Source organism: Pezoporus occidentalis, unplaced genomic scaffold (assembly GCF_034315485.1).
Source record: "Pezoporus occidentalis ecotype Australia unplaced genomic scaffold, CSIRO_AGI_Poc_V1 ctg160, whole genome shotgun sequence".
Taxonomy (NCBI): domain Eukaryota; kingdom Metazoa; phylum Chordata; class Aves; order Psittaciformes; family Psittacidae; genus Pezoporus; species Pezoporus occidentalis.
In genome coordinates this window covers 1220095-1246886 of record NW_026913426.1, presented here as the reverse complement: position 1 = coordinate 1246886, position 26792 = coordinate 1220095, and the positions used below count along the sequence as shown (strand labels likewise).

The 26792-nt window shown below is 43.5% G+C and overlaps 1 protein-coding gene and 2 long non-coding RNA genes across 7 annotated transcripts in view; 2 read left to right on the top strand and 1 right to left on the bottom strand.

Annotated features, from left to right (window-relative positions):
- The first annotated feature begins 2802 nt into the window (after positions 1-2802).
- On the top strand, positions 2803-4887 carry LOC134160541 (uncharacterized). The gene is made up of 2 exons (XR_009963592.1): positions 2803-3210; positions 3739-4887. It is a non-coding gene; the product is annotated as an uncharacterized LOC134160541 (long non-coding RNA).
- Positions 4888-11022: 6135 nt separating this feature from the next.
- Positions 11023-26668, top strand: LOC134160540 (uncharacterized). The gene is made up of 2 exons (XR_009963591.1): positions 11023-11377; positions 25019-26668. It is a non-coding gene; the product is annotated as an uncharacterized LOC134160540 (long non-coding RNA).
- Positions 14627-26792, bottom strand: part of PECAM1 (platelet and endothelial cell adhesion molecule 1) — a 28995-nt gene continuing 16829 nt past the window's right edge. For 3 of the 5 annotated variants that reach the window (XM_062612636.1, XM_062612634.1, XM_062612637.1), the window contains 2 exons: positions 25762-25852; positions 14627-16152 (listed from right to left, as the gene is read on the bottom strand). In XM_062612636.1, coding sequence (XP_062468620.1) covers positions 25803-25852 — 50 coding nt within the window. In that variant the 3' untranslated portion in view covers positions 14627-16152; positions 25762-25802. The remainder of the gene's footprint in view (positions 16153-25761; positions 25853-26792) is intronic. The other 2 variants (XM_062612635.1, XM_062612638.1) reach the window with 1 other exon arrangement.

Sequence of the window (26792 nt, the reverse complement as noted above, 5' to 3'; positions counted from 1 at the left end):
GTGCTTTAGAGCACACAATTAACACTACTACTTACTATGGACATCTGATACCACAGTTTCTAGCTTACCAAAGGACAAGAATAAAAATCCAGAGGTTGGAGGGACGTTTTCAAGGTCCAAGATTGTGTTTAAGGCCAGAATTTAATTACCATGCTCTTCACTCTTTTGAAACCTACAATTTATCCTAATAAACAGCCTTAATTTCTCTTTAGCTTCTGGGCAGGTATCAGCTACACTCTGTGCGCCCAGCACCACAATCTACTCATTTTGTGGGCTATAACAAGCTGAAGCTCAGAACAGGACAGGGGAAGAACAGCACATGAAACATACCCTTACCTATGTTCACTGCCATGCTCGCAACTCGTCACCTGCACACTCACACAACATAAGGCTGGCAGCCTTTCTGACATGCTACAAGAGAAACTTTCTGATTTCATCTAATGGATTTGGTCCAGTTTGCACTGGATGAATGGCAAGGCAAGAGCAGCACAATCCCCAAATCTATCAACTAAGAAGCTGTTAGAACATACCTTCGGTACTCTAGCTACATCATTTTAAATTTCAGCTACATTAACCTTTTATTTACTAGGTAAATTTCCCTATCTCCCACTGCTTTGTTTTACACAACAAGGAAATTGCTGGCATTATACATTCTCTAGCTGTCCTGCTCCTCATCCTTTACTTTGTAAAACAGTTGTATTAGAAGTTCTTTAGTTAGAAACAACTAAGCATTTGCTATTAAGATTTCAAACTACTAAGTGTTCTTCTCATGCAAAAAGAAGTATGTGATTACCATATGTGCTTTACTGAGCCATGTGCTTCAAGTTTTTACTTTGGATTTCATTAACTTACTTTCTTTTCTGAAATAAAAGCAATGGAGGTCATTTAAGGAAGTTCCTTGCATGGATCAAAGTAAAGTTCACTAGATAAGTACTTGGCTTACCCACACAATTCACAGAGGATACCATATGCTGGGAGAGTCCAGTATAACATATCTTTGAATACAAAACTACCTTCTTGGTCTTTTGCTCAAGCACCTTTCCCTGCCCTGCCTTAGAAATGCTGCCTCAAACCTCAGCACCTACCTGGAGTCTTATTAATATGTCACCCACATCAGAGCAGCTTGCTAGATCAGCTTTGAAGTCAATCAGAACAGTAACTGCTCATATATCATAAAAAAACATGATGTCAGTCTTTAAAAGTCTATTCTAACATCAAACACATTAGCTTACTTTCTTTTGCTTAAGTTAAAGCGCTTTTACATCTAATTTAGCACATTTTCAATTAAGAGAATATTGAAACGGTGCCTAAATTCTATTCAGTTTAGGAATATGAAGTTATTTTAAAATTAAAGGAAAAAAAAAGACTACACCTTCTTGTAAACAGAATACACCCGAGACTGTGAGCCTGCCTTGTTTTCCCAGTTATGCAGGCAAGATCATCTTGAAAGAGTTGTGTGAAGACAGAGGAGTATGACAAAGCATCTTAACAGAAGATAATCTTAGAGCACTGAAGTCTTACACAGATCTATCTTGGAGTTACAACATGAAAGTTACACACACGAAAGTTACAACATGAAAGTTTAACTTAAACTCAGCTGTACACTTAACTCCTCTAAATTACGGGCAGGAGTTCCGTCAGATATCTGCTGACAAACAGAGATGATCAAGAAGCTGAGCACACACGTTTAGAAGGAAGTTTAGCACATGCTGAAGAAACAGTTAAACGCGTTTAGATATTGAACTGCAACAGAGGTAAATTACTAACGATACTGAGCATGAAGGGAAACACACGCTGAAGAGCTAAGCAGATACAGAAAGCGAATTGGAAATCCTCTCCCCGGTTCCACCGAGAATAAACGTTATCGCTGCTCCTGCTGCTTGTGTTTAAGGCATCGCTTCTACTCCAGCAGCGCTCCTGCCAGACCGCATACCCCCTCAGCCAGCCCTCCAGCTCAGTTACCCTGATGGCAGGGGGAAGTAACTCCATCCCGCCGGACCTTACACAGAGTAAGAACAACCCCGCACCCAGCCGCGCCAGCCCCGGCCCGGGCACGGCTCCGCACCGCCGGCGGCCCCGCCGTACCACAACCCGCCCGGGTCCCCGCGGCCGGACCGACAGCAGCGCCCGCCGGCCCCTCACGGCCGCCATCAGACCCTACCGGACCAGCCGCCCCCCGGGGCGCCCCGGCCGCCCTAGGCCCAGCCCGGCCCGGCCCGGCCCGCTTCCCTTCGCCGCCACACACCCGTTCCTTCTCTCCTGCCGCCAGCGCCGCGGAGCCCGCCAGGCTCCCGCGCCTCACGCCGGGCGCTGCTGCAGCAGCGCTTCCCGCCCCGCCGGGTGCGGCACGGAGCGCGGGCGCTGGCCGGAGCGGGCCAAGGCGGCGCGGCGGGGCCCGCCCTGCCTCACTTACCTTACCCGCAGCTCATGGCACTGCCCGGCGCGGCCCCGGCGTCCCCCGGCCCGCGCCACCAGCGCCGCGCCGGGCGGCGGCAGGGGGAGGAGAAGCGGCGGGGCTGCCCGGCGCCGCCAATCCGGGCCCCGCGGTGGGCCGGGCCTGCCGGAGCCGCCGCAGCGCCGGACGGAGGGGAGGGCGGGGCCCGTGGCGGGCGGGAGGTGTGAGGCGGGCGCGGCCTGGCCGGGCTGGGCAGGGGGAGCTCTGTGAGGGGGGGACTCGCCCGTTCCGTCCGGCGGCCTCTCGCTGCCGAAGTTTCAGGCAGCGGTGACACAAGGAAACGCTCCCCAAAACGCGGAGCCGCTCGAGGAAACGGTAGCGGTCCGGTACGGAGCCGTGCTGTAACACGTACAGCCCCCGAGCCTTGAGAACGGCCGCGGGTAACGAGGGCCCCGGTGGAACGGCGGCGGTGTTCAACCTCCCCATTCCCCGCGTCTGCTCTGACCGCCTTCGGGAGCAGCCGGTTCCAGGAAGCGCTGCCTTTGGCTGGGTTGGTCTCGCCAAGGCAAACGTTGACGGCTGTCATCCCTGACTACATCGTGTGGTGGAAGGAGCTGCTGCCTGCAGGTGTATGTGCGAGCACACAAAATACAGCTGTTTGGTAGCTAAACGTTATACAAATAGCCAAAAATCACCTGTTACCCAACCAGCGAGGCCATGCTCCTAGGAAACACAGTGCCAGAGGAACTCTTATTTTCTCCTCATTTCCCAATTTGCAGCAGACTGAGAAAGAAAAGAAATATCTCTGTCAAAAGGTTGTTTCCCCCAGTAATGGTCTGTGCAATAAATTACAGCCTTACCACTGCTTTTACCCTTCACTTAATTGCTCTTGCTTCCTAAGACAGTTAATAATGAGATTACAACATTTGCACTGGGTTAGATGGATGTTGGCCTTAGCTAGCCGGGTTTCTTTAGCCATCCCATGGATTAATTTGGCAATGTCACTTTGTTCCTCTTTAACAATTTCAGTTCAAATTAAAACATGACGAATTCCTCAAAACCTTTCAGACTCCCTTCATTTTGCACCAGTGTTCAGATTTATGATACTTCATGCAGTGATGAGGCAAAAAATAATTTATTTACTAGCTGACATTTAGTGGGATATGTGCACAGCATTCAAATGGCTCCAAATTAGCTAATGTTAAAAGTTAAATATAGAGCTACAGCTCAGGCAGGGGCCCTGTTACACTAAGCATTGTATGGGTGGTAGGTAGTAGGTTTTGCTGTCTAGTTCAAAAGCAGGTGCAAGTAGCACTCATCCTGCTTTTCCCTTTACGTTTCAGGGACAATTCATTGCTGTTTTATCACCCGGCATCTTGGAGTTCTTCAAGGCCCCTAGCTGGCTGGTTTTAAAACCAGGATTCCTGCATGTGGCTATAAAACCAGAGGTACTGACAGTGGCCAGCACCCACCACAACCTGCTCCAGCAAGGAGAGGTCTGAGCTCACCAAATGGAGTGCCAGAACCTTCAAGCTGTTGGATGTCCAAGCCGCAAACTTAGAAATCTTGAGTCTCTACAACCTGAAGGAACCCAACAAGAAGTTGCACTGTGTGAGCATCACTGCATCACCTTTATTTATCCTGCAATCTTTTAATTAAAAAGACAACATATTTAAAATATATGTGAAAGTGCATTCAATCATCTAGCATAGGCTTCTTTTCACAGCTGTCACTGTATATAGGCAGACCTTTGAATCATTACACAAAACTGATGTTAATGTTTCCAAAGGCTGAAGATAACGGTTGGTTTCTTAACAACAGGTTTTCCCCACAGGAACAGGGACTGTGGCTGAAACTGTGGCTGACGGTTTGGTTTTAGCTGTGTTAAACCATAAACAATTCACTAGAATTTCTGAAGCTCTTCCTGCCCTGCATTTGCACCTGACTTGGGCAACATGTGGCCTTAAAGGCTTGACCTCAAGAGGAGTATTTTTGCACCTAAATGTAGGTGTTCAGCAGAGGCTTCTTCCATAGAGGGGTATGTGCTGAGCAGGGGCTGGAGCCAGCCACTGGGAAAAACTGGGCACAAGCTGTGACTGACCAGGTTACCTGCCTCTGAGCTTTGTGGCACATATGGGAATCCTCTTCTAAAGGCATGTCCCAGTCAGATGGAAGAGGGAAAAAGGAAGAATCTCTGCATTTTTGAATCATTCAGTGCTGTATGAGTAAATCGTTTGTTGGCTAATTTATCTTCCACCCATCCTACAAAAAGAGAATAAAGTAATGCATATTTATTTTTAACATTTCAGGATCCGACGTATAAATATGCAGTCATTCTGAGGAACAACAGGCCTGCAGGTTCTAGAAATAGGTATCTGTAGTCAGGAGCTGCTTTTGAAAAAAATTACTTTAATCACTTGGAATATGTGAGGCAGACATTTAAATGCCTTTTAAAAGCACGCTGTAAAATAAAAAGAAATATTTCTCTCCCAGAGCTGCTGTGAGGCTCAGTTCATTTCTCTCTAATGCCCCCATCAGAATTTCACAGCTCAGGACAGTTTAAAGCTTGTACTTTTGTGGGTAGAGAATATTACAGAAGATTTGGGTTTCCAAATGGTTTTCACAAACCTCTCGTTGCCATCAGATCTCCTGGGGAAGACCCGAGAACTGCAGGACAGACCTGCTTGCAATTTAATGCTGAGAAGATTTAGAATGAATGAGGCAGCAGCTGTGCCTGAACACATGAATCTTGGCATACGTGGTCCTGTGTGCATGTCTGAGAACAGCTTTACAGTTGTTTGTTTGTTATCTGTACAATATTAAATGCAATGGAAGGATGCTTACCATGGAAAAAAAAACAAGTCCCCCAGGCCACTCAATGTGTGCAGCAACCCAGCAAGCACTTGCATGGCCAACGTTTCCCAGTGGGCTCCAGCTGGTTCTGACTATGGGTACCAAGGAGAGAATGAGCTTCCTGAATGCCACACTCCTTCCTGTGCTTGTGTGCCTACCTTCTGCTTATCAGATACTGAAGCAATAGCGTCCCCAGCACCTCCCAGTTCTTTCCCTGCCAATAGTTCACCGTTGCCTTTGGACCTGAGTTCAGTAAGTTGCCAATCTGTCCATCTTGGCCTCCAACCCATCATTTCTCCCCACCAGCTGATCCCAGCCGCTGATCAGCAGTGCTTCTGCCTGGCTTCTCACTGGCATAAAGGAGCACAGCCAGGTCATATTCTCCTTGGGTATGTGGGCCTAGCTTCAGCTTGACTTCTAAAAGCCCCTGGGACCTTCAGAAGCTCTGAGCATTTGTTGCTTCCTGTGCTAAAGCACATGATTCTGTGGGTTTGTTGTTGTTTTTTTTTTTTTGTATTGCTGCTTCATTTTTAAAGCTGGGCTGAAGATAGATCCTCTCCTCCTCATTTGTCCTTCTGATCTTCCTCTTTCCCTCTGTCCTTTAATTTACTAAAGGTTTCTAGATTGCCAAGTACCTGTGGAGAAACAGCTACATGCTACTCCTCACATCAAGAAATGTGTCTCAGAAAAGACATTTCTAGAGCTGGGGAGGTTCTAACTCCCACCTATCTCCCTGCAGCTGTGGGCTGAGGTGCTGGGCAGCAGCACAGCCTCTCTTGTGGCTGCCCAAGTGGCTGTCAAGTGGCTTCACAGAACAGGCTAAAGCAAGGTCAGCAGGGCATGCAGAGCTAGAGCCGTGCTGCTGAGGTGTCACCCACAGGCAGACCTGTTCCCAGGGAAGGTGCTTTGCAATGCAGCCTAGGTCAGACACTCTGAATGCTCCGAATTCACACTGGTTTCCCCAGACCTGCAAAAAACCTTCATGATGCTTCTCACACAGGCCAGTCTCCCCCCCCAGCACTGAACCCACATAGGGAAAATGGCTGGTGCATACCTACAGCAGCAATGCCATCTATCCCTGGGGAAGAGGTGAGTCTGCCCTGCAGAACAGCCACGCGCGCGCTGCCAAAGTCACATGAAGGTTGTGAGAGCTGGTATCTGTATTTCAGTGTACCTGGCAAAGGCACAAAACTCTAAAAGCCTGAAATTTGATCTGCACATGATGGAGAAGTCAATACCCCTCCCTCCACAGAGACCTCTGTGAGTCAGAATATGTGCTAGCTGAGTGCTGGAGTACTTCAGACCACAACTGTGACAAAATACAAAGCTGGGGGAAGGTACTGGGGATACACTGGCACTAGTCTACATTTTGTCTCCACAGGCGTTACACCAGAAGTCCTTGACAATAACATCAGATGCTACAGACAACTTTCTATTAATCAGGAAAAGCAAAGCACAAAATAAACAACACATCCTGACCCTTCAGCTGCGAACTCATTCACCTATTTTAAATCTACAAGTAAATTTAGTACTCCTGATACAGAACAGCTGAAGCTACGTATTTAAACCAGGCACATACACTGCAACTTTTCCACATGCACAGCTCTGCCACAGGAGCATTAACACCAGCCAGCAGTACCCATCTGCTCTTTCCTGGACAGATGCTAAGGTTCCACACTGATGTTCCTAATTTAATGGGTTAGTAAGGGGAAAAGAGCATTGACTATAGACTAGAAACAAACAGCAACCTTCAGATACAGAACTCCAACTGTCCAACATTCAGGAGGAGCTAGGTCCATAAAGTTTTTCTGGGGGGAGAAGCAGAATGTATTGTCAAGTCATCTATAATGATTTTATTTTCCCTTCACAGGGGAAGTCAGAAATATTAATCTGAATGAATGACAAGTGTGACTTGAGAGTGGTTAGTGAAGTTACACTGGAGTCCTGCATGAGTGCTGTTACTCAGAATTAAAGTGGTCTTCATTTGATTTAGCTTTCTTCAGTTTCAGGGTGAAGTACTCTAAACGCAATTAACGACACTTAATTCTGAATATGAATATCTGCATGGGGTTTAACAGGATTTAACTAATCTATTTTAAGAGATAATTCAGGTAGGGTTTCCTGAATGTCCCCCTTTGAGGAAAGACTCACATCAATAGATTTAATGGGAATTGTTCCTGGATCATGCTGGCATGAGGTCTAAACATCACTACCATAAAAATAGCAAATCTTGCTCGGGTGTCCTTGTTCTGAGAGGATTAATATTTGATCCAGAGCTGAATGTATACCTGGTAAAACAGAATCAGAAATTGCAGCATGAAGTGAGCTCTTAGTTACAAAAGAGGGATAGGACACTGAAGAGACTTTGCTTTCTCAACTGAGATGGAGAACTGGCATAGATGGATGCCTGTCAGGGCATTTCCCATGTTCTGAAGGTGCAACATGCATTGTTTTCATAAGGCTGATCCCATTTAAGCTGTTGTGCAGATATAGACAGCGTAATTTAAAATCTGAACTTTGCTAAAACCTTCATTTACATTAACTTTGCCATGGTGTCAGGAACTGCAATCTCTGTAACAGTAATCAGTAACCTTTAACTGAGCAGCAGCATCATTGTGGCCCATATGTCATAGAATAAACCCAAGTGTCTATGCCAGTCAGTCCAACATTTTGGAATAAAACAAGGGGCAATATCTTCTTTTAAACAGGGCAAGTCAGGCACTGAGCTTTGCTGAGGAGACCAGGCTTAAACAATGGGAACACAAAGGTGCAGTTACACCCCGGAACAAACAAGAGCACAACTCTGAAAGCAAACACAGGACTGACATTTTCCCCTCTGACAGAGCATTAACTGCTTGTCTATTCACACAGCACAATCACAGCCAAGATTCAACCCTGCCTTCCTCTCCCTACAACCAACCAAACACCAGTGGCAGCTCCATGCTGGCCCATTTCTGTAACAGATTTGGACCCAGCCTCCAAAGCCAAATGTTCTCAGTGCCCCCCCCAGCTGAATTTTTGTTCTGGACTTCATAATTTCCTTCCCTCCAATAAGATTAACTGTATATTGGTCTAGGATAAGGACCTCAGCTCAGAGATGTATTAAATACAATCTCACTGTGACAATCATTCAGGTGGCTAAATAAGGTATCTGTGCTCCTTAGACTACGTATTATGGGTAGTGAAAAAGACCAGGCAGCTCCAAAGGGCAGTTCCTAATGGGACTCTCAGTACTAGAGAGCAGAGTAGCCTCTTAGCTCAGACATCCAAGGCAGATGTCTAACATCAGGCACTGAGAATACTCTGCTCAGCCTCGCTTTGTGATTTTAGTGACCAGGTGCATAATTCAGTCTCCAAATCTGCCCTGACCCTTCTGCTCAGCTTCCAGAGTCATCTTACATTGCTACCTACTGCAGATAGAATCACACTGTGCAGGGCAACATCTGTCTTCATATGACCTTGGTTTCCTTCATACAGAGGAGCTGTTCCCTGTTGTTTTAAGAATGAGTCATGTCCTGTTCAGAGTATCATTAAATCTTTCAATTAAACATTGCTCAGTAATCTTTCACACCAGAATCCCCGAGTCAAAATTCCAAGGACTGATAGATAACATAATATATTTTTCACATAAATCCAGTGAGATACAGTAAGGAATCTGATAAGTACATGCACAGTCTGCTCTGGGAAAAAAAGTAAACTAAACACAGTCTTAAGGTTTTAGAACATCAAATCCAGATTCCAGACAATATTAAAACCTTCCAGATCTGAGTGCGACTCACCAGTCACTGCTGCCTTCTACTGCATTGAGACAGAGAATTCATCTGGATATTCGAAGCCTTCCAAAACTTGCATGTTTTAAAATAGCAAAATTTACTTCTTTTGAAGTATGGGCTTGCTGCAGCTATTTAGGAACCTCTTACTGAACTCAGATGGATCCTGAATCTCCCCTGAGGATGGTTTAGATGTCAGTGTTCATTCATTAAGAGACTGGAAACTATCCAGGAAAATATTGCAAGAAAACACACCACCTCCAGGATTTCTGTTTCTTCCTTTCTTAAACAGGACTTTCTGTGCAGTTCTCTACAAATAAATCCAAGGTTAAATATGATAAGTAGGGCAAGGAACACAGAGAAATTCAACCCAGTATTAGCAATGTGTACTGCTTATTGATCAACAGGGTATTTTGCAGAGTGTAAACATCCAGCCCTTGCTCCCACACCTGAGGTGCCAGGACAGAAAGCTGGTGCTGGGCATCACCTACACACAGTGAGCTCCAGAACAGTGCCACCAACATGGCAATTCACCCTTACTTTGCCACCTAAAACTCCATCTGTGAAAGCGCCCAACAGAGAGGCAGGGGCAGGCACTCTGGAATTTGGGCAGTGAGAATCTCATTGGGCCCCAATTCCATCACATATTGCTGTTCCTCACAGACAATTAGTGTGCAAAGTCTTATTTTTCATCAGCACAGGGACACATGCGGAGTATCCAACCCTAATGCCATCCAGACAGTGTTCAGACAAAAGCTTATGACCCCAACAGGTTTAATGTTGGCTTTCACTGGATATTCTTTTGTATAAGAAACAAACACGCTCTCGTGCAGAAGCAGGCAGCTGAAACAGGCAAAAGGGCAAACCTGGAGAAGCTGATGCATTCAAGGTTTCCTCCTGCTGAAAAATGTTGAGCTTTGAAGATGTGGGGGGGAGGGCAGTGCTCGGAGCAACTGTGTGCTCCTGTGGTCTGACAGGAGCAGCCTGCTCTCAAAACCAGGCAGAACCAAGTAAACTCTACAAGAATGACCTTGAGAATAAAGGCTGGTGGAGCGCTTCTGGGGAAAGTGCTGGCTGAAAGGCCTGAAATTGCACGCAAAGTGTCTCCTATTGTCTGATTCCTCCTCACTTCAAGGAAACAGAATTTTGTACTTTCTTTGTAAATAAAAGGGCTGCATCAAAGCACCTGAGTTATCAATTTGCCTGCTATTACAAACCATCTACTGGGCCTAAAACCACCTAAGTGCTTTGGTCAAAGACAGGGTATAAAAGCTCCATTCATTTCCTCATGGAAAGGGAACAAATTCATCCTTTTGCAATGGCACAGCACTTGAAAAGTCAAGGATGCATGAAGTGTGATTGCTCTGATTTAGGGTGCATGTCCACAGCACAGGGAACATGTGCTGTGGATGTGATGGCTGCTCACACCCCTTTGCCCTCAAGCTTGTCTTTCACAGACACGAGTACAAAGTAGGCATGAAGCAGCCACCAAGTAAAACCAGTGATTTTTGTGCTGGTGGAAATGGCTCCAGAAGACACAGCAATTAGGAGAATCACTTGGTGTGAGCATACAGCCCTATCCATGTTTGTATGTGATGAAGAAAACACAGATGTGACCTTTGCCAGCCACTCAGTGCACTAATTAGTGTCAGAGATAATAACCGTTAAACATTAAAATCTGACTTATATATGCTACAGATGAGGAAAAGGCAGCAATTTACTTAAGTCTCTATTACACTGCTCATGATTACAAGCTGAAAAACTAGACCATATGCAGGAAACTTGTAATTAAAAAGCATCAATCCTCATTCTCTGCTTGCAGGGGACATCAGGTCTGCTTTCCACAGTCCCATTCAGAATAGATGTGGGACAGTGTGATTCATCGTGGAGCAGTCAGGAAGAAATCAAGTCAATGGGAAAGGATCAGCTTCAGAAAAAAAAAATGGAAAAGAAAGAAAAAGAAGGGGAAAGGAAGTAAAGCTAGTTAAAGAAAACCCTTCCAGTATTCTTGTTTGACAAAGCACAGGTGTGTGTCAGGGTTGTTTTCCAGCAGGGCAGCCTTGCTTCCCTCCAGCAATGACTAAACTGGATTTAAGCAGTGTACACAATGTTCTGAGGCTCCAGGGCTGAGCCAGCTAATACTTTCAGTCATGCTGAACATACCATCCTTGTGTAGAGATCAGCTAGTCCCCAGGGTCCCTGGGAGGAACGTGAATCTCTCTTCGTAAGCCTGCACATTTCCCGTCTCTGCTCCCTTAAGGTCTCTGACTTCCAGCCAAGGAGGACAGATTGTCTAGAGGCTGTTACAGGCACAGCACCCACAGGTGGAACCAGTTTTTCAAGAGTGCCAACACATGCTGTAAGTACATTCAGATTTGTTCTTCCAGTCCTGAGGAATGCCCTGAGTCAGGCTGAGCTCTGCTCACCAAATTTGTCTGGAAATTGCAGACAGGGAGTTAGCTCATTGCTGCTCCTTTGGTCTATACACAGGCACTGCCAGGAGTCCAGGGCAGTGCAAAATGCTAAATGCTTACCTAGAGGCCACTTGGTGACAGTTACAGAAGTATCAGGCACAGCAGGTCCAGTTTGCTTGTGACAAGTAGTGGCCTAAGTAATTGAAGCAATTCAGGCTGTCTACTGCTGATCACCTGACAGTGTGACAGGGACACAACCGGTGGCTGGAAAATTTGATCTGTCATTTTGCATGCAAGGACTGCGTTTAGACACTCTTGGCTTACCTGACTTCAGCCCTGCCATGGATCACACTGCAGAATCACAGCTCATCTCCAGCCACCTCTGAGCTTTTGCCTCATCCCAGCTTTTGGCATTCCTAAATAAGAATGTCTTGCTCCCTAAAGCTCCTGTTCCTTTAATGATCACGAAGTTGAAACAAAAATATAAAATACCAACTGAAACAGTAGTAAAATCAAAACCAAGTTTTGAATTAATGGAGACTGTGACATTTGCACTATTGCCATGCTTTAAATAATTTAAAATGATTCCAAAGCAATCTATATTTCTTATTGACAATCTCATGTTAGTTTAATAACCTGGTGGCTGTAATTATCATTAACTGACTTACACTCTGACCGCATCTTAATATACTTGACAATTTTTTCTTCCATTAGCTCTCACAGCCCATCATCAAGCAAAGTTCACCCCTTCCAGTAATACCATGACTCAGCCCACTTAAGACAAAGCCTTCACCTCTGCCCCACTGATGTCAACCTCCCTGTCCCCACCACCTCTGAGGACTGACTAGCAGCTCTCATTTTCACTGCCTTGGAAGCACTTACCCCAGACAGAGCAGAGAGTTCCCTAAGGAAAAGCCAGGGCTGGGAAGTGGTGACTGCACTTGGGAGAGAACATTTCCACAAATTACTGCTGTCTGGATCCTGAACTACCACAGAAGGTCCCTCTAGGGAACAGCCTGGGTGGGTGGTGAGAGCCACAGGTTAAGTTCCACGAGGACCACAGTCAGTCAGGGCCATCAGTTTGGCTGCTCTGAACAACATGAAGTTCACAGGTGAGGCTTTTCTGCCCTTGTAGCACTGTCTCATCGATTCACAAAGTGAAAATGTGTCAGTTGCGGTAGACTTGGCTCTGCATGTAGTTAAAAAATGAATAAACAAAAAGCCAGTGCAGAGGATTTGAACCTGAGCTCTCCCTGTGTGAGTGTTGATAAGTGCTTTGTGGAAACAGGCTATTTCAGCAGCCACAGCTCCTCTGCAAACACTGAACAGGGCTTGGATTATGCCAACAGCTTAATATGATGTTTTTTTTGGGAGATGCACATTCCCAGTGTCAGTATCACAGTCTGTTAGACTAGGTGGGTATCAAACAGGCTCCTCAGTGCCTCATGACTACATGTCCCTGTGCAGGATGGATGCACTGGCAGCAGCACTTGAAATTAACTGACTGTCTTCTTGGACAGTTCAGTGCTACTGCAGACCCCAGGTCAACTGGAGCGTATTCTGAGTGCCTTCGCAGTGGCTGTTTAGACCTTTGCTGATTTGGGCTAAATCTTTCATTTCAGCTCCATGCTGCTCTTCTGTTTGCCTGTCATCAGACTTCGCAGGTGACTCCCTCCCCGAGGAAACTGTGATTTCTTTTGCTATTAAATTTAAAATTTAACTACAGTGATTATTTCCTGCAGTGGTGAGAATTCTTTCAGCCTTCCCACTCAGCAGGTCTGTGGCTGCTGAGAAAACAAATTACCTGTATAAATATAAATGCATTTAATTGAAGCCTCCCAGGCAATCCGCCTTCTCCTGATTGCTAGACTCTAAGCTTTTTTTAATGGGAGCACCTGTGATTTAAAGCGGAGATTTCAAAAGCAATAAGCCCCATTCTTTGTCATTCTTCAGACATGACAACTTGCTTATTACCTCCCAAATAACAGTAAAAGTGATGCTTTTTCTACTTTCACCAGCCTATTCAGAAAGACTTTCAAATACCAAATAACAAAATGTGCTAGCATTTTAACTCTGTGCTGATACTTTATTAATCTGTTTGATTTCTAGTTTGATTGGTGGGGGGGGGTTTCAATCAATACCTCAGTTTTTCTCAAACTATGTTTCTGTTCCCTGTAGCTGACCTCTCCCTCTCAACAGATCGGCTGTAGCCAGTCTGACAGCATTATTACCCCTGCCCCCAAAAGCTGGGGGTTTATGATGCAAGACAGCTTAGTGATGAATTGCAACATTAAGAACTTGAACTGAACCACGCTTACAAAGCAGCAGTTAGAACAAGCACATAACACCCCAGAAAAGTAAATAATCTCTAAGGTTTATTCACTGACCGATGAGCAGGATATTTACTCTGCACAGAAGTAGTCCCCCAGCATTTATAAACTATTCACTAACCTACGAGGGAAGGAAGCCAAGGTCAGTTGCCAGCAGGGGTCAGCACCGGATCAGCGCCTGGTGCTGCCGGAGCAGCGGCAGTAAGGATGGACTCCGGGCGGGGTCCCTCTCGCCTGGTGACACCAAAGCAGGAGCAGACAGACGGCCGCGCTGCTCAGTACCCTCAGGTAGTTTACAGCAGGAACCAGACAGTACATCATCATCATTGATATTTCCACGAAAGGGCACACAGAGATAAGTTAGACAAGAAAATAAGCAACTGTTAGTTTGCTGGGAATGAAAAACAAACCAAAATTAACAGTGGCAAGGAGGAAGAGTCTGCTGATTTACAGCATTTCTGTATCTCATCCCTAAAACCTCTGTTCTGCAACAGTAAAGGTAGTGTGAAGTTAAGCAAGCAAGGCTGCGGGGTGAGTAAGCTTCTTCCTGAACCTGCTTAGTGTGAGCAAGCGCTTCCCTGAGCTGTGGAAAGGTTTGTGGAAGAACTTTAGCCTTTGTAATTTAGCACACTTACATGAACACAAGCACTCCCACGCTCAGCTCTTAAACCAAGTGAGTGCATTTACCTGCTGCTAAACTGGTTCCTGACACCAGAGCTAAGTGCCTGGAATCAGTTGTTGCAGAGATGACATCTTCCATGTGTTAATTTACACAGCATATCTATACAGTTCATCACTCAAAAATTTCACAGGCACTCATTTGCAAGTGGTCACCAACACGAACATGCCACATCCAGTGCAAAGTTCAATTCAAAGTTTTCTTTATTAAAATACCTTTTCACATTCCTTATACTAATGCATTTTGTATGGACACTCATGGGATGCTGGAAAGAACATCTGTCAACAGAAGAGTCAGTCATTTGTCAAAGGCTTATGATACAAACAACATTTGCATAGGAACAATAAATTAGAGATATTAGCCAGTAACTGGAGCTTGAAAATTTAAACGTTTGAAATGAGGATATAAAACCCTTTTGTATTTCTTGCTGGTTCTGCGCCTTTGATGCAATGCTGAAAGCAGTAACTACGTAAGTATACACAAATCCACATCCTCTCTTTCACTATTTTCTAATTAAAATGAGAACCTTCTTACCTGTGGCCCAGACCTTGTGATTTAATCAGCAGTAAGAAAAGGAGAGCAATTGTAGTGTAAAAGACCAGCTGGTTAAGGGGTTGGGGACAGTACTTTTTCTGTTTTGTTCTGTATTCTTTTTGTAAACTAAAGGAACTGAGATAAACATGGCCTGCAAAGATTAGATCAGGTCCAAACTGGATCGATCCATGTTAGTGGTTTATCATACCATACAGAAAAAGGATAGGTATGGAGTTCCATACTGGACAAACTGGACACAAATGTGACTTCAAATCTCTCCTAAAATCAAAGGAATAAGGATTACACGTAACAGGATTTTCAGGTACAAACTCACTGACCTGGGTGCAGCACATCCACCCATCTGAAGACTGATATTTTGCATCATCCAAAATAACTGTGATGGGCAATCATTCCTCGAAGGCCCATCACACAAACTAACCAACAAGCATCAGAACATCTAAAGGGGAAAAGCAATTTAGTGAAGAATGAAGAATATTTGTGCCTCTACTGAGAGAAACACTTGGTAAAGTACTGAACTTCTGAAGTTATTCAAGTTTTCAAGAGAGCCCAGAGCTTGCTCTTCCATTAGGCCCTCATGGCAGTGTTACATCCAAGACTGGTCCAGCAGTCCAGCTGCTGCAGCACAGGGAGTTCAGCGCAAGCTGCAGGATCATGTCAAAGCACATACATGGTTGGGCAAGCTGTGCTGAGCTCTGTTCTGCCACAGTAGGGTGTTACTGATAACCAAGTTAGCTAGTTTAAAGCAAGTTTAAACATTTCTACATCCTACTGGCATCACAGTAGTTACTGCACTGTAAAGGTACTTCCTCAGATGTAGCTTCCCCTTTTATTTCCTCAGAGCATGATGAATTGGAGGCTAGAAAGGAAAAATCGCATTAGCAGGAGAAATTAAAGATGAGAACCTAGGTCAGTGGTTCCTAGAGCCACTTTCCTGTTAGAATTTTTATTTGTCATTTTTTCCATTAAATGCTTTAGGGACATCTCTATTGTTCCCTCTAAGGAAATCAACTCTGAAAAGAAGAGCCTGGTAAACTCATAAATAAGTGCTGCAGAGCTTTTGAAACATTCACAACATTTTCCATCTTGGCTTGTTTTCTTCTCCCAGCTGATCTTTGAGATGACAGTTCTAAGTAGCATCACGATGCCCTGGTATTCTCTGTTGGCAACAAGACCAAAAAAAGAAAGAAAAAATATGAGTATAAATGTCCCCCTGCCCTCTCCTGTCCTTTTTGATCAATACAAAAACATTAAATATAGTAACATATTCCTTAGAGCACTGTACAATGAACTAATAAATACTCTCAGTTCCCTGGGGAGATATTAGTATTATCTTCATCTGATAAAAAAGGAAATAAGACAGTGGGAGATTCAGGTTAACAATTACAGGCTACAATGCAATACTGTTAATCACCAACATCTGCAACTGGGCACTTACTGATAAAAGTTGGATTCTTAAGGGAATTGCTGGCACCCAACAAATCTGAAAGTCAGATCCCCTATTTACTAACAGATGCTCAACTTCAGTCCCACAAGAACGAAAACCTTTTCCAAAGAAGCACTTGGGTATCTCAACAGTGAGCAATGCAGTGTTCATCTTTAAGACACCATGTTTCTTCAAGAGACTGCTCCTTCGAGTAGGTTATTTTCAGTACACAGCAGGGACATAGAAAGCTGGCACTGAGAACCACAAAAGGCAGTGTGCAGACAGAGGAGTCCTCTACGCTAGCCAATGGGAAGGGCAAAGAGAGATCCCAAACTTCCTTGTCTTTCCATTATGTGACAGAAATAATTCTGTCCACTGAGGATTCACAACTGTCAAGTCTTTCCTGACATCAGTTGTCAAAGCAAGTCTTCCCTCAACAAATATCTGCTAAGGGTACACGGTGGCCTCTAACCTAATAGTTTAGACTGTCAGCACCAAGGCGCCTCATTCCTTTTGTGGACTTACCCCCAAAGGATTTGCCCCATGAGTCAGAGGCAGGAATTCCTGGTTTATAATTCAGTGTTTATTTCACCTTGTTTTTTCATATCCTGACTGCCTGAAATCCCCCCCCCCCCAATTTTAAATGGACACATCCTTCATCTTCATTTCCTGTCTGAAACTATTGTGCCATGGTGCTGTGCACAGTTAAACACATGCCAGGTCCCCCTTCAGAACTGGCTATGTTGTACTGGCAATCTGAAATAACACCACTGAGAACTTATAAAATACTTCTGAGGTCAATTGAGTAGGATGAAAAAGTAGCTGAAAAAAACCCAGAAATTTCTCCAAATAGATTTAAATTGTACAGGTTTCTGTCTCAGAGGGTGCATTCTCAGGCTGAACAAATAGACAGCTAAGAGTACGCTGTGTTCTGACTGAGGCTGCCAGCCTTCCGTGTACCCCTAAAACAGAATCAAACAAACAAACAAACACCCATCTGAGAGGTAACAGGAGAGGAGGAGATATGAAGTCAGAACATACTGCTGAGGTAAATCTGACACACCACCAATTAGTATTTGGCGAAGGGGCTATCTCATTGTTAAGATATTTCCTTCAATATGTTTTCAGAAACTGGGACCATTAAATAACTTAGAAAGATTGCCAGCTCTGATTTCAGGAAGGAAACCTCCTCCCAGTTCCTCTCTAAGCAATTCATTTCTTTTTGCAAATACTTCCTATGGATGGCATTTGAGATACAGATTTCTGAAACAGAGGAGAAAGAAGGAAGCAACCCCCAACCTCAAAACTTTAGGCTCCTTATTAAATGACCTAAAAGACATTCAGGTTCAAGGTGCCCTGGACTGCAAATCAGTCAGAACCTATACTGCTATTGGGTCTTTATACAATTCAAGTAATTCAAACTTGAACTGATTGTTTTTCTAATGCACCACCTTTCTTGACACAATACAAACACTTTCAATGCCTCTGTGTAACACAACGTTTATTGTCAGTACACAGTGTTACAAAGCCCTGAGCCCAATTTTGTAATGGTGTCTTAGTGAAGATGAAGGGAAGTTCCTAGATTTCCATGCTGGATTGTTTTTATTCTGACAGAATTTATGCAGGTGCAAATGCACAGGAGCAGTGCTAGCACTCACTAAAATTTCTTCATCTTTCTCCACAGCATAGTACTCGGTTTTGCCTGACTTCTGGAAGATCAATGCAGAATTCAGAGAGCAAAAAGGACATCAGGATCTGACGTCAAGCCTCCACCATCATTACTGAAACAGTTGTAAAGGTTGCATGTCCTCCTGTCTCTAAAAACATAGGTCTTAGCCAAACGCTCCTCTCTGCTGTGGTACCCTTTGTTCCACACTTCTGGAATACCTATTACTTCCCAGAATCAGATTCTGTGAATTTTTTGACAGGTCACTATAGCTAAGTGATCCATCTGGCATTTCATGTGATTAAGATGCCAGCTGACCAGCCTGGCTCCTGAAGGCCTTTTCCTCACAAATTAAGGGAGTAGCAGATCAAAAGCAATTTCACCTGTGAGCCAAATCTTTCATTTGGCTATAAAGAAGCAGAACAGCTGGGAGGAAGCTTAAACCTCTTGATCACTTTATAAGGAGCATTTTCCTTTCCATGAGTAGGATCAACAACTCCTTACTTGGACTAAGCCTCTGAGATACATCACAGTTAAGCACTGTGTCAAAATGAGCTGCAGAAAAAACAGTTGCAAGAAAATGATAGAAAGCACCTTAGTAGCTCCCTGTATCTTCTGAACTCATCTATGATGCCTGAAAAGAGCTGAGAGACAAATAGGGGGTATAGAAAACCTCTAAAGAACTTTATCTGTCCAGTCCAACTTTAGGTCACTTCTCTGGAACGTTCAAAAAAGGGATCTTTTTGTCACAGGCTTTATTGGGAATAGAAGGGAGGATTTAAAAAGCAGAAGATGGGCATCTGGGTTTGGTTTTTTTGCTATGTCCTTTAAAGCAGTAATAATTCTGAAAAAGGAATAGTTACTACATGAAGAACAGCATCTAACGAGGGGTCAATGTCAGGGATGTGAACTGAATAACGCTAATTCTAGGAAAACTCAAGTAAGAAGTGCAAGTGTTATAAAGGTGACTTCTCTTTGGGGTGGTTCTGCAAATGGGATTAGTTTTACAGAATAACGGTTTATTACTCTCCTACTGTTAACACTGCCCTCAGCTGACACTTTTCTCCCTTGAATCTAACAGGATTACTTCATAGATTGTCTGGTTTATAAGCTTTAATAGCCCAATTAATTACGATGAAAGTGATCCACATGGGGCAGTCAGTGTGTTTTCACTCAAGCAGCCTCATTATACTTCCATGGAGAGATTTCTTTTCTCGTTTTTGGCAACAGGAAAAGAAAACAACAAAATCTTCATAAAATTTTAGTCTTAACCAATGTCCATTATAAAGTACATAGGGTGTGGGGGAAAAAAAGGACAAAACCTTCTCCCTGAGCATACACCAGATGTCTACCACAGCCACTCTCGACCATTTTCCCCTTTGTGCTGGGCAGGGACACATTTTCTTCTCTGGGACTCCCCAAGGAATGCCTGGTGCAACCCACAAGAGGGTCCAGCTCCAATTACATTTAGAAAACTGAGAGCAAAGACTAAAAACAAACCTTTAAACTAAGAGAGACAATGACACCATAAACCTGACTGGCCTGTTAATATACGTCTGTTTATTGTAACAGAATCTGTGACCTTCAGTGCACTGCCAGTGTCTGTAAATAATACAATGGGCTGCCTTTTTATCCCATGGGGATGTGAGTGTTGATGGAGCCTTTCAAAACTCAAATGGATGCCATAAGCTGACGTAGACTGTGCTATTGTGATTCTTATTTATGAGTCTGTCTTTTTCTTTTTAAGTACAAGTTCCAAAGTCACAAAGTGGATGGCAGAAAAACACCCTGTCTGCATGGTTTGAGGTTGGGTTAGACATCTAACATTCATAGAAGTACTCCTGAATTGTAATTTCCCTGCCTCTTAGATCTCTTGAGAGAAGAGTAACAGCTCATTCAGGACATTTATTCTTTTTTTTTCTTTAAATCCATCTTTTTTTCACTGGCTTCTTAGCTCTATAAAGCTGGTCACCACCTACAGAACCCTCACAAAACTCGTCATTGTTTAGCTGAGATCCTCCACGGATGGATGGTTCTATTCTCACCTCTTGGTTACAGCAGTACAACTGACATAGCTACATACCCCAAGGTAAAAACTTCATTTCACATCTTAGGAAGGATCTCACTTCTCTGGATATTCCCATCATAGAATGTGTGTGTGTGCAAGAGAGCAGGCACATCCCAAGGAGATTCAGTGCAGACTTTACAGATGGGACTGGAACACAGCTCTGTCCCCAGTGATACATTAATCAGCTTAACAGGTTTTTCTATGCAAATCTTGACTGCCCTGGGTCCATCAGGACCTGCAGCAAGCAGCAGCCATCCCCAGCCTTGTGCGTTCCATCAGCATGATCATCTGTGGCATGTGTCCAGAGCTGTGCAGGTGTTCAACACAAATGCTTGAAGATTGTTATTTGTCATCTGCCTCCTGTACCAGCACTACCAAATACCAGTCATTCCATGGACTTTTCAAGCTGATCATTCTGTAAATGTCATACTGAAAGCCTGATCAGTAAGAACATATATGAAGGGATTGCCCAGTAGCTGTCCAGTAAAGGTACTCAACAACAAATAAACCATTAAAAGGTAGCAACAGTTGAACATTATCTCACTAGATTCACAATAACCTTGATCCAATTTCCCTATATTTGACTGCTTGCAAAATAAAATACAATGTATAAATTATGAAATGGCCCACTGCAGAGTCATCGGTTCTATGGTCCAGAAAATAAACTTTTATGTTTAACGTTTTTGATGTAAAATTGATGCCTACAACTAAGGTTCAAGCTCTGGTCCTAAGAAGTATCTAAGCACTAGCTTAATTCCAGTACATGGGTGGACCAGTGTCCTTGCAATGACCGCATAGAACAGCACATGTTCGACAGCTTTCCTGATTATGGTTTAGAGCGAAGTCTCTACAGAGAGGACAAGCTGTTACTGGACAAGAAAAGAGTCTTCCTTTTAGAGGCAAGTTCTCATGAGCATTATATTTCCCCTTCCAATTCCTTGCCAGGAAAATAACATACTGCAGAAATCCGGTATAGGATACAATTTTCAGAGCCAAGAGCCTGCAAAGACACCTGAAGTTTTATTACTAAAGAAATGCTTGTTCCCAGTGAAAGCCTGAGAGCTACTGGGCTCTTTCCACTTAGGATCAGTGAACCTTAAGATTAGATCTTAATATTTTGGGAGGGGGGGTTAAGTGATTTATCTATTCAGAAGTTTCACAGAATACTAAAACGTAACTATTTCTTTGCCCTCTGAAAGTAAGGCAATCTAGAGGCATGAGGAAAGTAACTCTGCTTTTAGAAGAGGACTTCAAGTCTTGTTTAAAGTGCTCTTTGTCCGGTCTGTTAAGATATTTCATATGTGACACAAGCAAGTGCTGATTCTTGAAGGAAGAGTATATCAAATTCAGTGCAGAGAGGCTGTGTCGAGGAAATTCATCTAATGCTCAATGCAGAGCATTTGGATTAGGACACTGGGTTAATTTGCTAGCATTTTTTCCTATAAATGTGGGATATTTTCTGAATCTCTTTTTTCTTAGTATGTGTTTTTAAACAGCAGGTAACAACATCGATCCTCCCCTAGGCACAACACCTGTGTGTGTTCAAAAGTTCTCTGAAATCATTAAGTGAAGGATATCATAAAAAGTACTTCTACCATAAATAGATGCTAATAAAGGTCTTTTATAAACCCCTTTGCCATCCAGCAGAAGTAATGAGAAGCTGGACAGAGGTGAATGTAACTTTGAAGAGGATAATGCCAAAGTCTGTTTCTCTCCTTCCACTATGATTAAAGCACCTTATACCAGTGCCTAAACTTCAGTATAAAATTGATCTCACCGTTTGGCAAAATCAGCCAGTTTGATAAGAAACAAAATAAAAAACTACATGGGAAACATGTAAAAGCTTTGTGAGTCCTGAAAGCTGACAGGAGTGAACAAAAACCCCTGCTGACCCAATGCTACATCAAAGCTTGACTTTAAGTGGGCAAAACTCTGTGTAAGGTTTATGAAGTGAGGTATTAATGAGCTGTAGTTAAGTCCTCTGTCACAATGTATTGTGCTTACAGGAAGGAGGAAATGAGGAATTCTGTATAAATTCCAAACTTCAAACAACGGGATGTTTGCTACCCCAAAGCCACTAGGTCACAATAACAGATATCCCACCTCCTTGTTATCTGTCACCCAGATCCAAACTAGTGTGGCTTTCTAGCTAAGTGTCAGAGCTCTACCAGGAGAATGTCATAATCTGTGTCCTTTGAAAGTGCTGCTGAAAGGCTGTATGACTTCTAAAAGGAACCAATCAAGTAAGCCAGCACACAAACCCCGATGAAAGCACAGTGTATGGTGCTTTTGCTCGTTCTTTGCTATGTCAATCTTTTCTCAACCTTTTTAGTTCGTTCCTGTTAAAAATATGAGGTGTTTTTTACCTGAAACACACTGGTTTTCTTGTGATGAAAGAGAACAGAGAGACTTTCATATAATACCTGGCCTTCCCTTTCAAAACCAGGTAAATGGGATATTCTGGATTCTAGTCATATGCAGAAAAATCGGTCAGGCTTTCATGGCAGGGCAACTGAGAAGCTGCAGGTTTCATGAAAGGAATTAGAGATGAAAGTTTTGTGCTGATGATTTCTAAAAGGTCCCCAAGTCTTCTAATGGTAGGTGTTTTTTTGTATCCCTGATGCATTGAAACTCTTGCTATTGCTTTTAGTTGGTGAGGGTTTAAGTTCAAGGAACATATTTTTACAAAAGACTATATTAATGGAAGGAATTTAAGACACTGTCATCCCCACCTGCTCTGCCCCTTCTTGTTGCTGGAGGTTATAGAGGAAAGAGTATGTGCCTAAAACCACTTGCAAGACATAATCCACCTCAAACCCAACTCCAGCACTGGTGAAAGGTGAGATGCTAGATCATCAGCTGAAGATGCTGAACTACAAACACATACTGCATTCTGCCAAGCCTTTGACTGGAGCCGTAACTTTTAACAGAGAATCTTGGCAGGCAGCTTGGGAACAGATCTTACACAGAGGCATGCACGCAATTCAGCTTTGAATCTGAGGTTCAGGCAAGGTCAGAGGATCCCTGCATATTTGTGTCTTACTGAAGCCATCTGGTTTTGCCTAATTTTTGGCTGAGGCTATTTTAAGCATTTTGGTCTGTAGTCAATGTCTCACAGATCCAGGCTTTGGTCGAGAATATGTCTTGAAACCTAAAGATCCAAAGAGGTTTTATTTTGGAGAAGGAACAGGTTATTGGTATGACTTCAGACTGCTTGCAATTAGCATGTGCTTATAAGCCCTGAGTTTTGAATAACGTAACGAATCCTCAGACCCTGTGAGTTTTCTTTATGCTGGAAAAGGCTTTCAGTGGGAAACTCTGGCTCAGTACAGAGGTGCTAAGCCTGAGGCTCAGCAGCAGGAAAGTATTTGAGCAGATTTCCTGATTGCTAGAGCTGATTTCTGATAGTTTGTTCCAAACCACTGAATGCAATGGGGATTTCTCATGCCTCTTTCCACTGGGATATATTTATTTTTCCATAATACATTGTTGGTTGCAATTGGATTCTTACAATTTCCTGTCTCACCACTGCAGTTGCTTGCAAGTGACCAATTAATTTTTCCAGACTTAGCAGCATAGAGGCTGGCTCTGCATTTTGCTCACTAGATTTCCATTTTCCTAATAAGAAATTAGGAGTAGCTATCTTGCAATAAGCCACTGAGTTCAATTCAGTGCACATCAAGATCAGTGCAAAGCCTGTCACTGGCTTCTGTGAGCTCTGGATCTGATACAGACCAAAGGCAGACTTCACTGAAGGAGCAAGAATGTACTAATACATTGTCCTCCACAAGGACTGCCCTGAGAAAAAGGCAGGGAAATCTGTGAATTGGAGGTGTCTCTAGTCTTCTCAGCAATATCAACAGAAATGTGGTACCCCAAGAACTCACATCAATGCTGAGGGAAGGGATGGAATTAAGATAAAGAACCAGTATGGAGATGCTTGGTCCTCCTGCCCCTACTGCCTCTTGGGAAGACGAAAGATGTGATGGAAGTAAATCATGCATCTAAAAGAGCCTCCACCCATGCAGCTGAACTTAGTATCTGACACATCCTGACCCTTCCCTCAGGAAGAGCATCAGCTGCCAGCCTGGCCTGTTGGGACTCGAGCACAGGCAAAGTAGGCAGTGGGGCCACAGACATTTTATCATTCTTGGCAGTGTGTTGATTTAGACAATTGCCTGTTTTGCTTAAGTTTTGGACTGTCTCAGTTCCTTCTGAACAAAAAGCAACAACTCTGGGACTGGCTGGATATTCCTGAACTCCAGTATACTCTGGCCTTTTCATAGAGCAACCAGAGAAAGCAGTATTTTAAGGAAACTGGTTCATCCTGGTAGGTGCGAAGGACATTTAGGTAAAGGTGTTACAGACCTTACCAGTACCAACGGAAACCATCCCCCGAATTGCCATTTGGATGTAAGGTTTGAGTTAAAGCTGAGGCTTGAAGCTTTAGGTATTTTATGTAAACTACTGAAGTACCAGCCTATTGGTCAAGAAAAGGTTTTAAATCAGTACGTGGGTGAGCTTCCCAAACACTAAACCTTTCTCTGAATTCAACTAACCTTCCAGTAACAATGCAAGGACAGCTTCATGTCCTTGATTTGCTTCCAGAGACAATGCTAGTGACCAGCATCCTCCTTAAACCTCTCATTGTATCAGAGGAAATCTAGTGTCCAAATAAAGAGGCTGATATTCTCTCTATTTTATTTGCAACCAAAATACACCTGTCTAGACTTGAATGTTGCAAATATCCTGCTTTTTCTACTGTTAACAGGTTAACTGTAGTTAACCACATGCAGGTCTTCTGGGGTTTGAAATGTGCATTTGACAGTTTGGTTTTGTCTGTCTTTACTGGAACAACTCGTTAGATCTGGTGCTCAGAATAAGGAAAGTGGCACAGCAGATAGGATGGAAAGTCTTACCACAGTGGGATGGAGAGACTGAAATGACAGTGACAGGAGATAACGTACCAGGAAAATAAGAAGAAAAGGAGTAACAGCAGATTCTCAGCACACTGCCAAAGGCCTGGAGCTTGGGAAAGGTCAGAGCATTATCTGCGCTATGGGTTCATGATTTGGGATAAGGACAAGCAATTGCTGTAGAACTCAAAATACAAGAGCAGCTGGTTACTGACATGGCATCTGCCTTCATGGGGACAGCAGTGAGACCCATCAGAAAATGAAGAGGAAAAGTATTCTAGCTCAGTCACAAAGAAGTGCATCAGATATAACAACTACTGAGAGAGAGCTTTTCAGCTTCCTCCCTAATGGACACAGCTTCTGGAATGCACAGACAAAATTGCTCATGAGGCACTCAATTCTAGTTAACAAACCCAAACCACAGCAGTTAGCCACAAATCATAATAAAATGTTACATAGGTCTTAGGTGTTAACTCTGTCAAACCGTAGCTGACATCAATTCCCAAATTCAGGCAATTACCCCAGAGGACACATTTGTCTGAACCATTAACTTCCCGAAACAGATTCTCTTGGGCATTTGCTCAAAAACCTTAAAGAATATTCAAACACAGCAAAGATCATAATGGTAAACCAGCTTCTGCACCCACTAGTAATGTTCAACATCTTTCACAACAGGCCTTTGGTATACTTACATTAATATATATGAAAGTACTGGAGAAGTTAGATCTATTTCCTAGGGATTCTCCACTGCATTTATACTTTCCCACCTTGCAATCACACAGCCTATCAAAAATCAAAGTAAATGTTACATTTAAATAGCCTGCGATGTAGCTATCCAAAGCAACTGCACAGCTATGTGATGCACTGCTTATCTAATTGAAACACTTTTCCTGTGTATCAGTCAGGAAAAACAGACGTGATTAAAACAATAAACTGTTACCATGTTTCCAAGAATAACTGAAATGGTAGAACTTTATGCATAAAAGAGCAGGTGGACTGCAAGATTAAGGGGTGTTTGCATATCATTTGGCTAATTGACCTCACTCTTTCAATCATATCTCATTTTATTGCAGCTCCCACTTTAGGCAAGTACTCTTGTAAGTGCTTTGAATTCTATCTCTGCTGTACCAACCCTGAGTTTACACTACAACTCACAAAACATGCTTCTGGTGTATAGCACTTTCCATCATGTCAAAAATAGGAGTGGTGAAAGGTGTAATAACCAGCTTCACACCCTGGCAGAAAGCAAGGGAGGGTTATACAGCTAGATTCTGCCACTTGTTGTAGGTGCAATTCACACTCACTGGGAAATGTTTCAGAACACTGGTGACCTTTGGGCTCAGCCCTAACATGAGCTGGATTTTCCTCATGATGCTGCCAGGTTACCCTGCATGAAGCGCCGTGTCCTATTCTTTACTGTAAAGGGTATTCTGCTTTTGGGTGCAAGGCTGTTACAAATGAGCCCAAGGCACAGGCTCAGCACCGAGCCAGGAGTCGGGATTCTGAATTTCTGTTCCCAGTGTTGTCACATTCTAAACACATTGCCTTAACTGAATGACCTAATCTGTTTATTCAGCTGCAAAATTGAGATAAAAACTGCTTTATAAGTCCCCACAGGGGAAAATTAAGTAATGTTTTCTGAAGTAGTTGGAGACCCTCACATGGAAGATTCCCTAGAAACTGTGTCAGAGCAGGTGGGAAATCCCTTAGAAAAGTAGCAAAT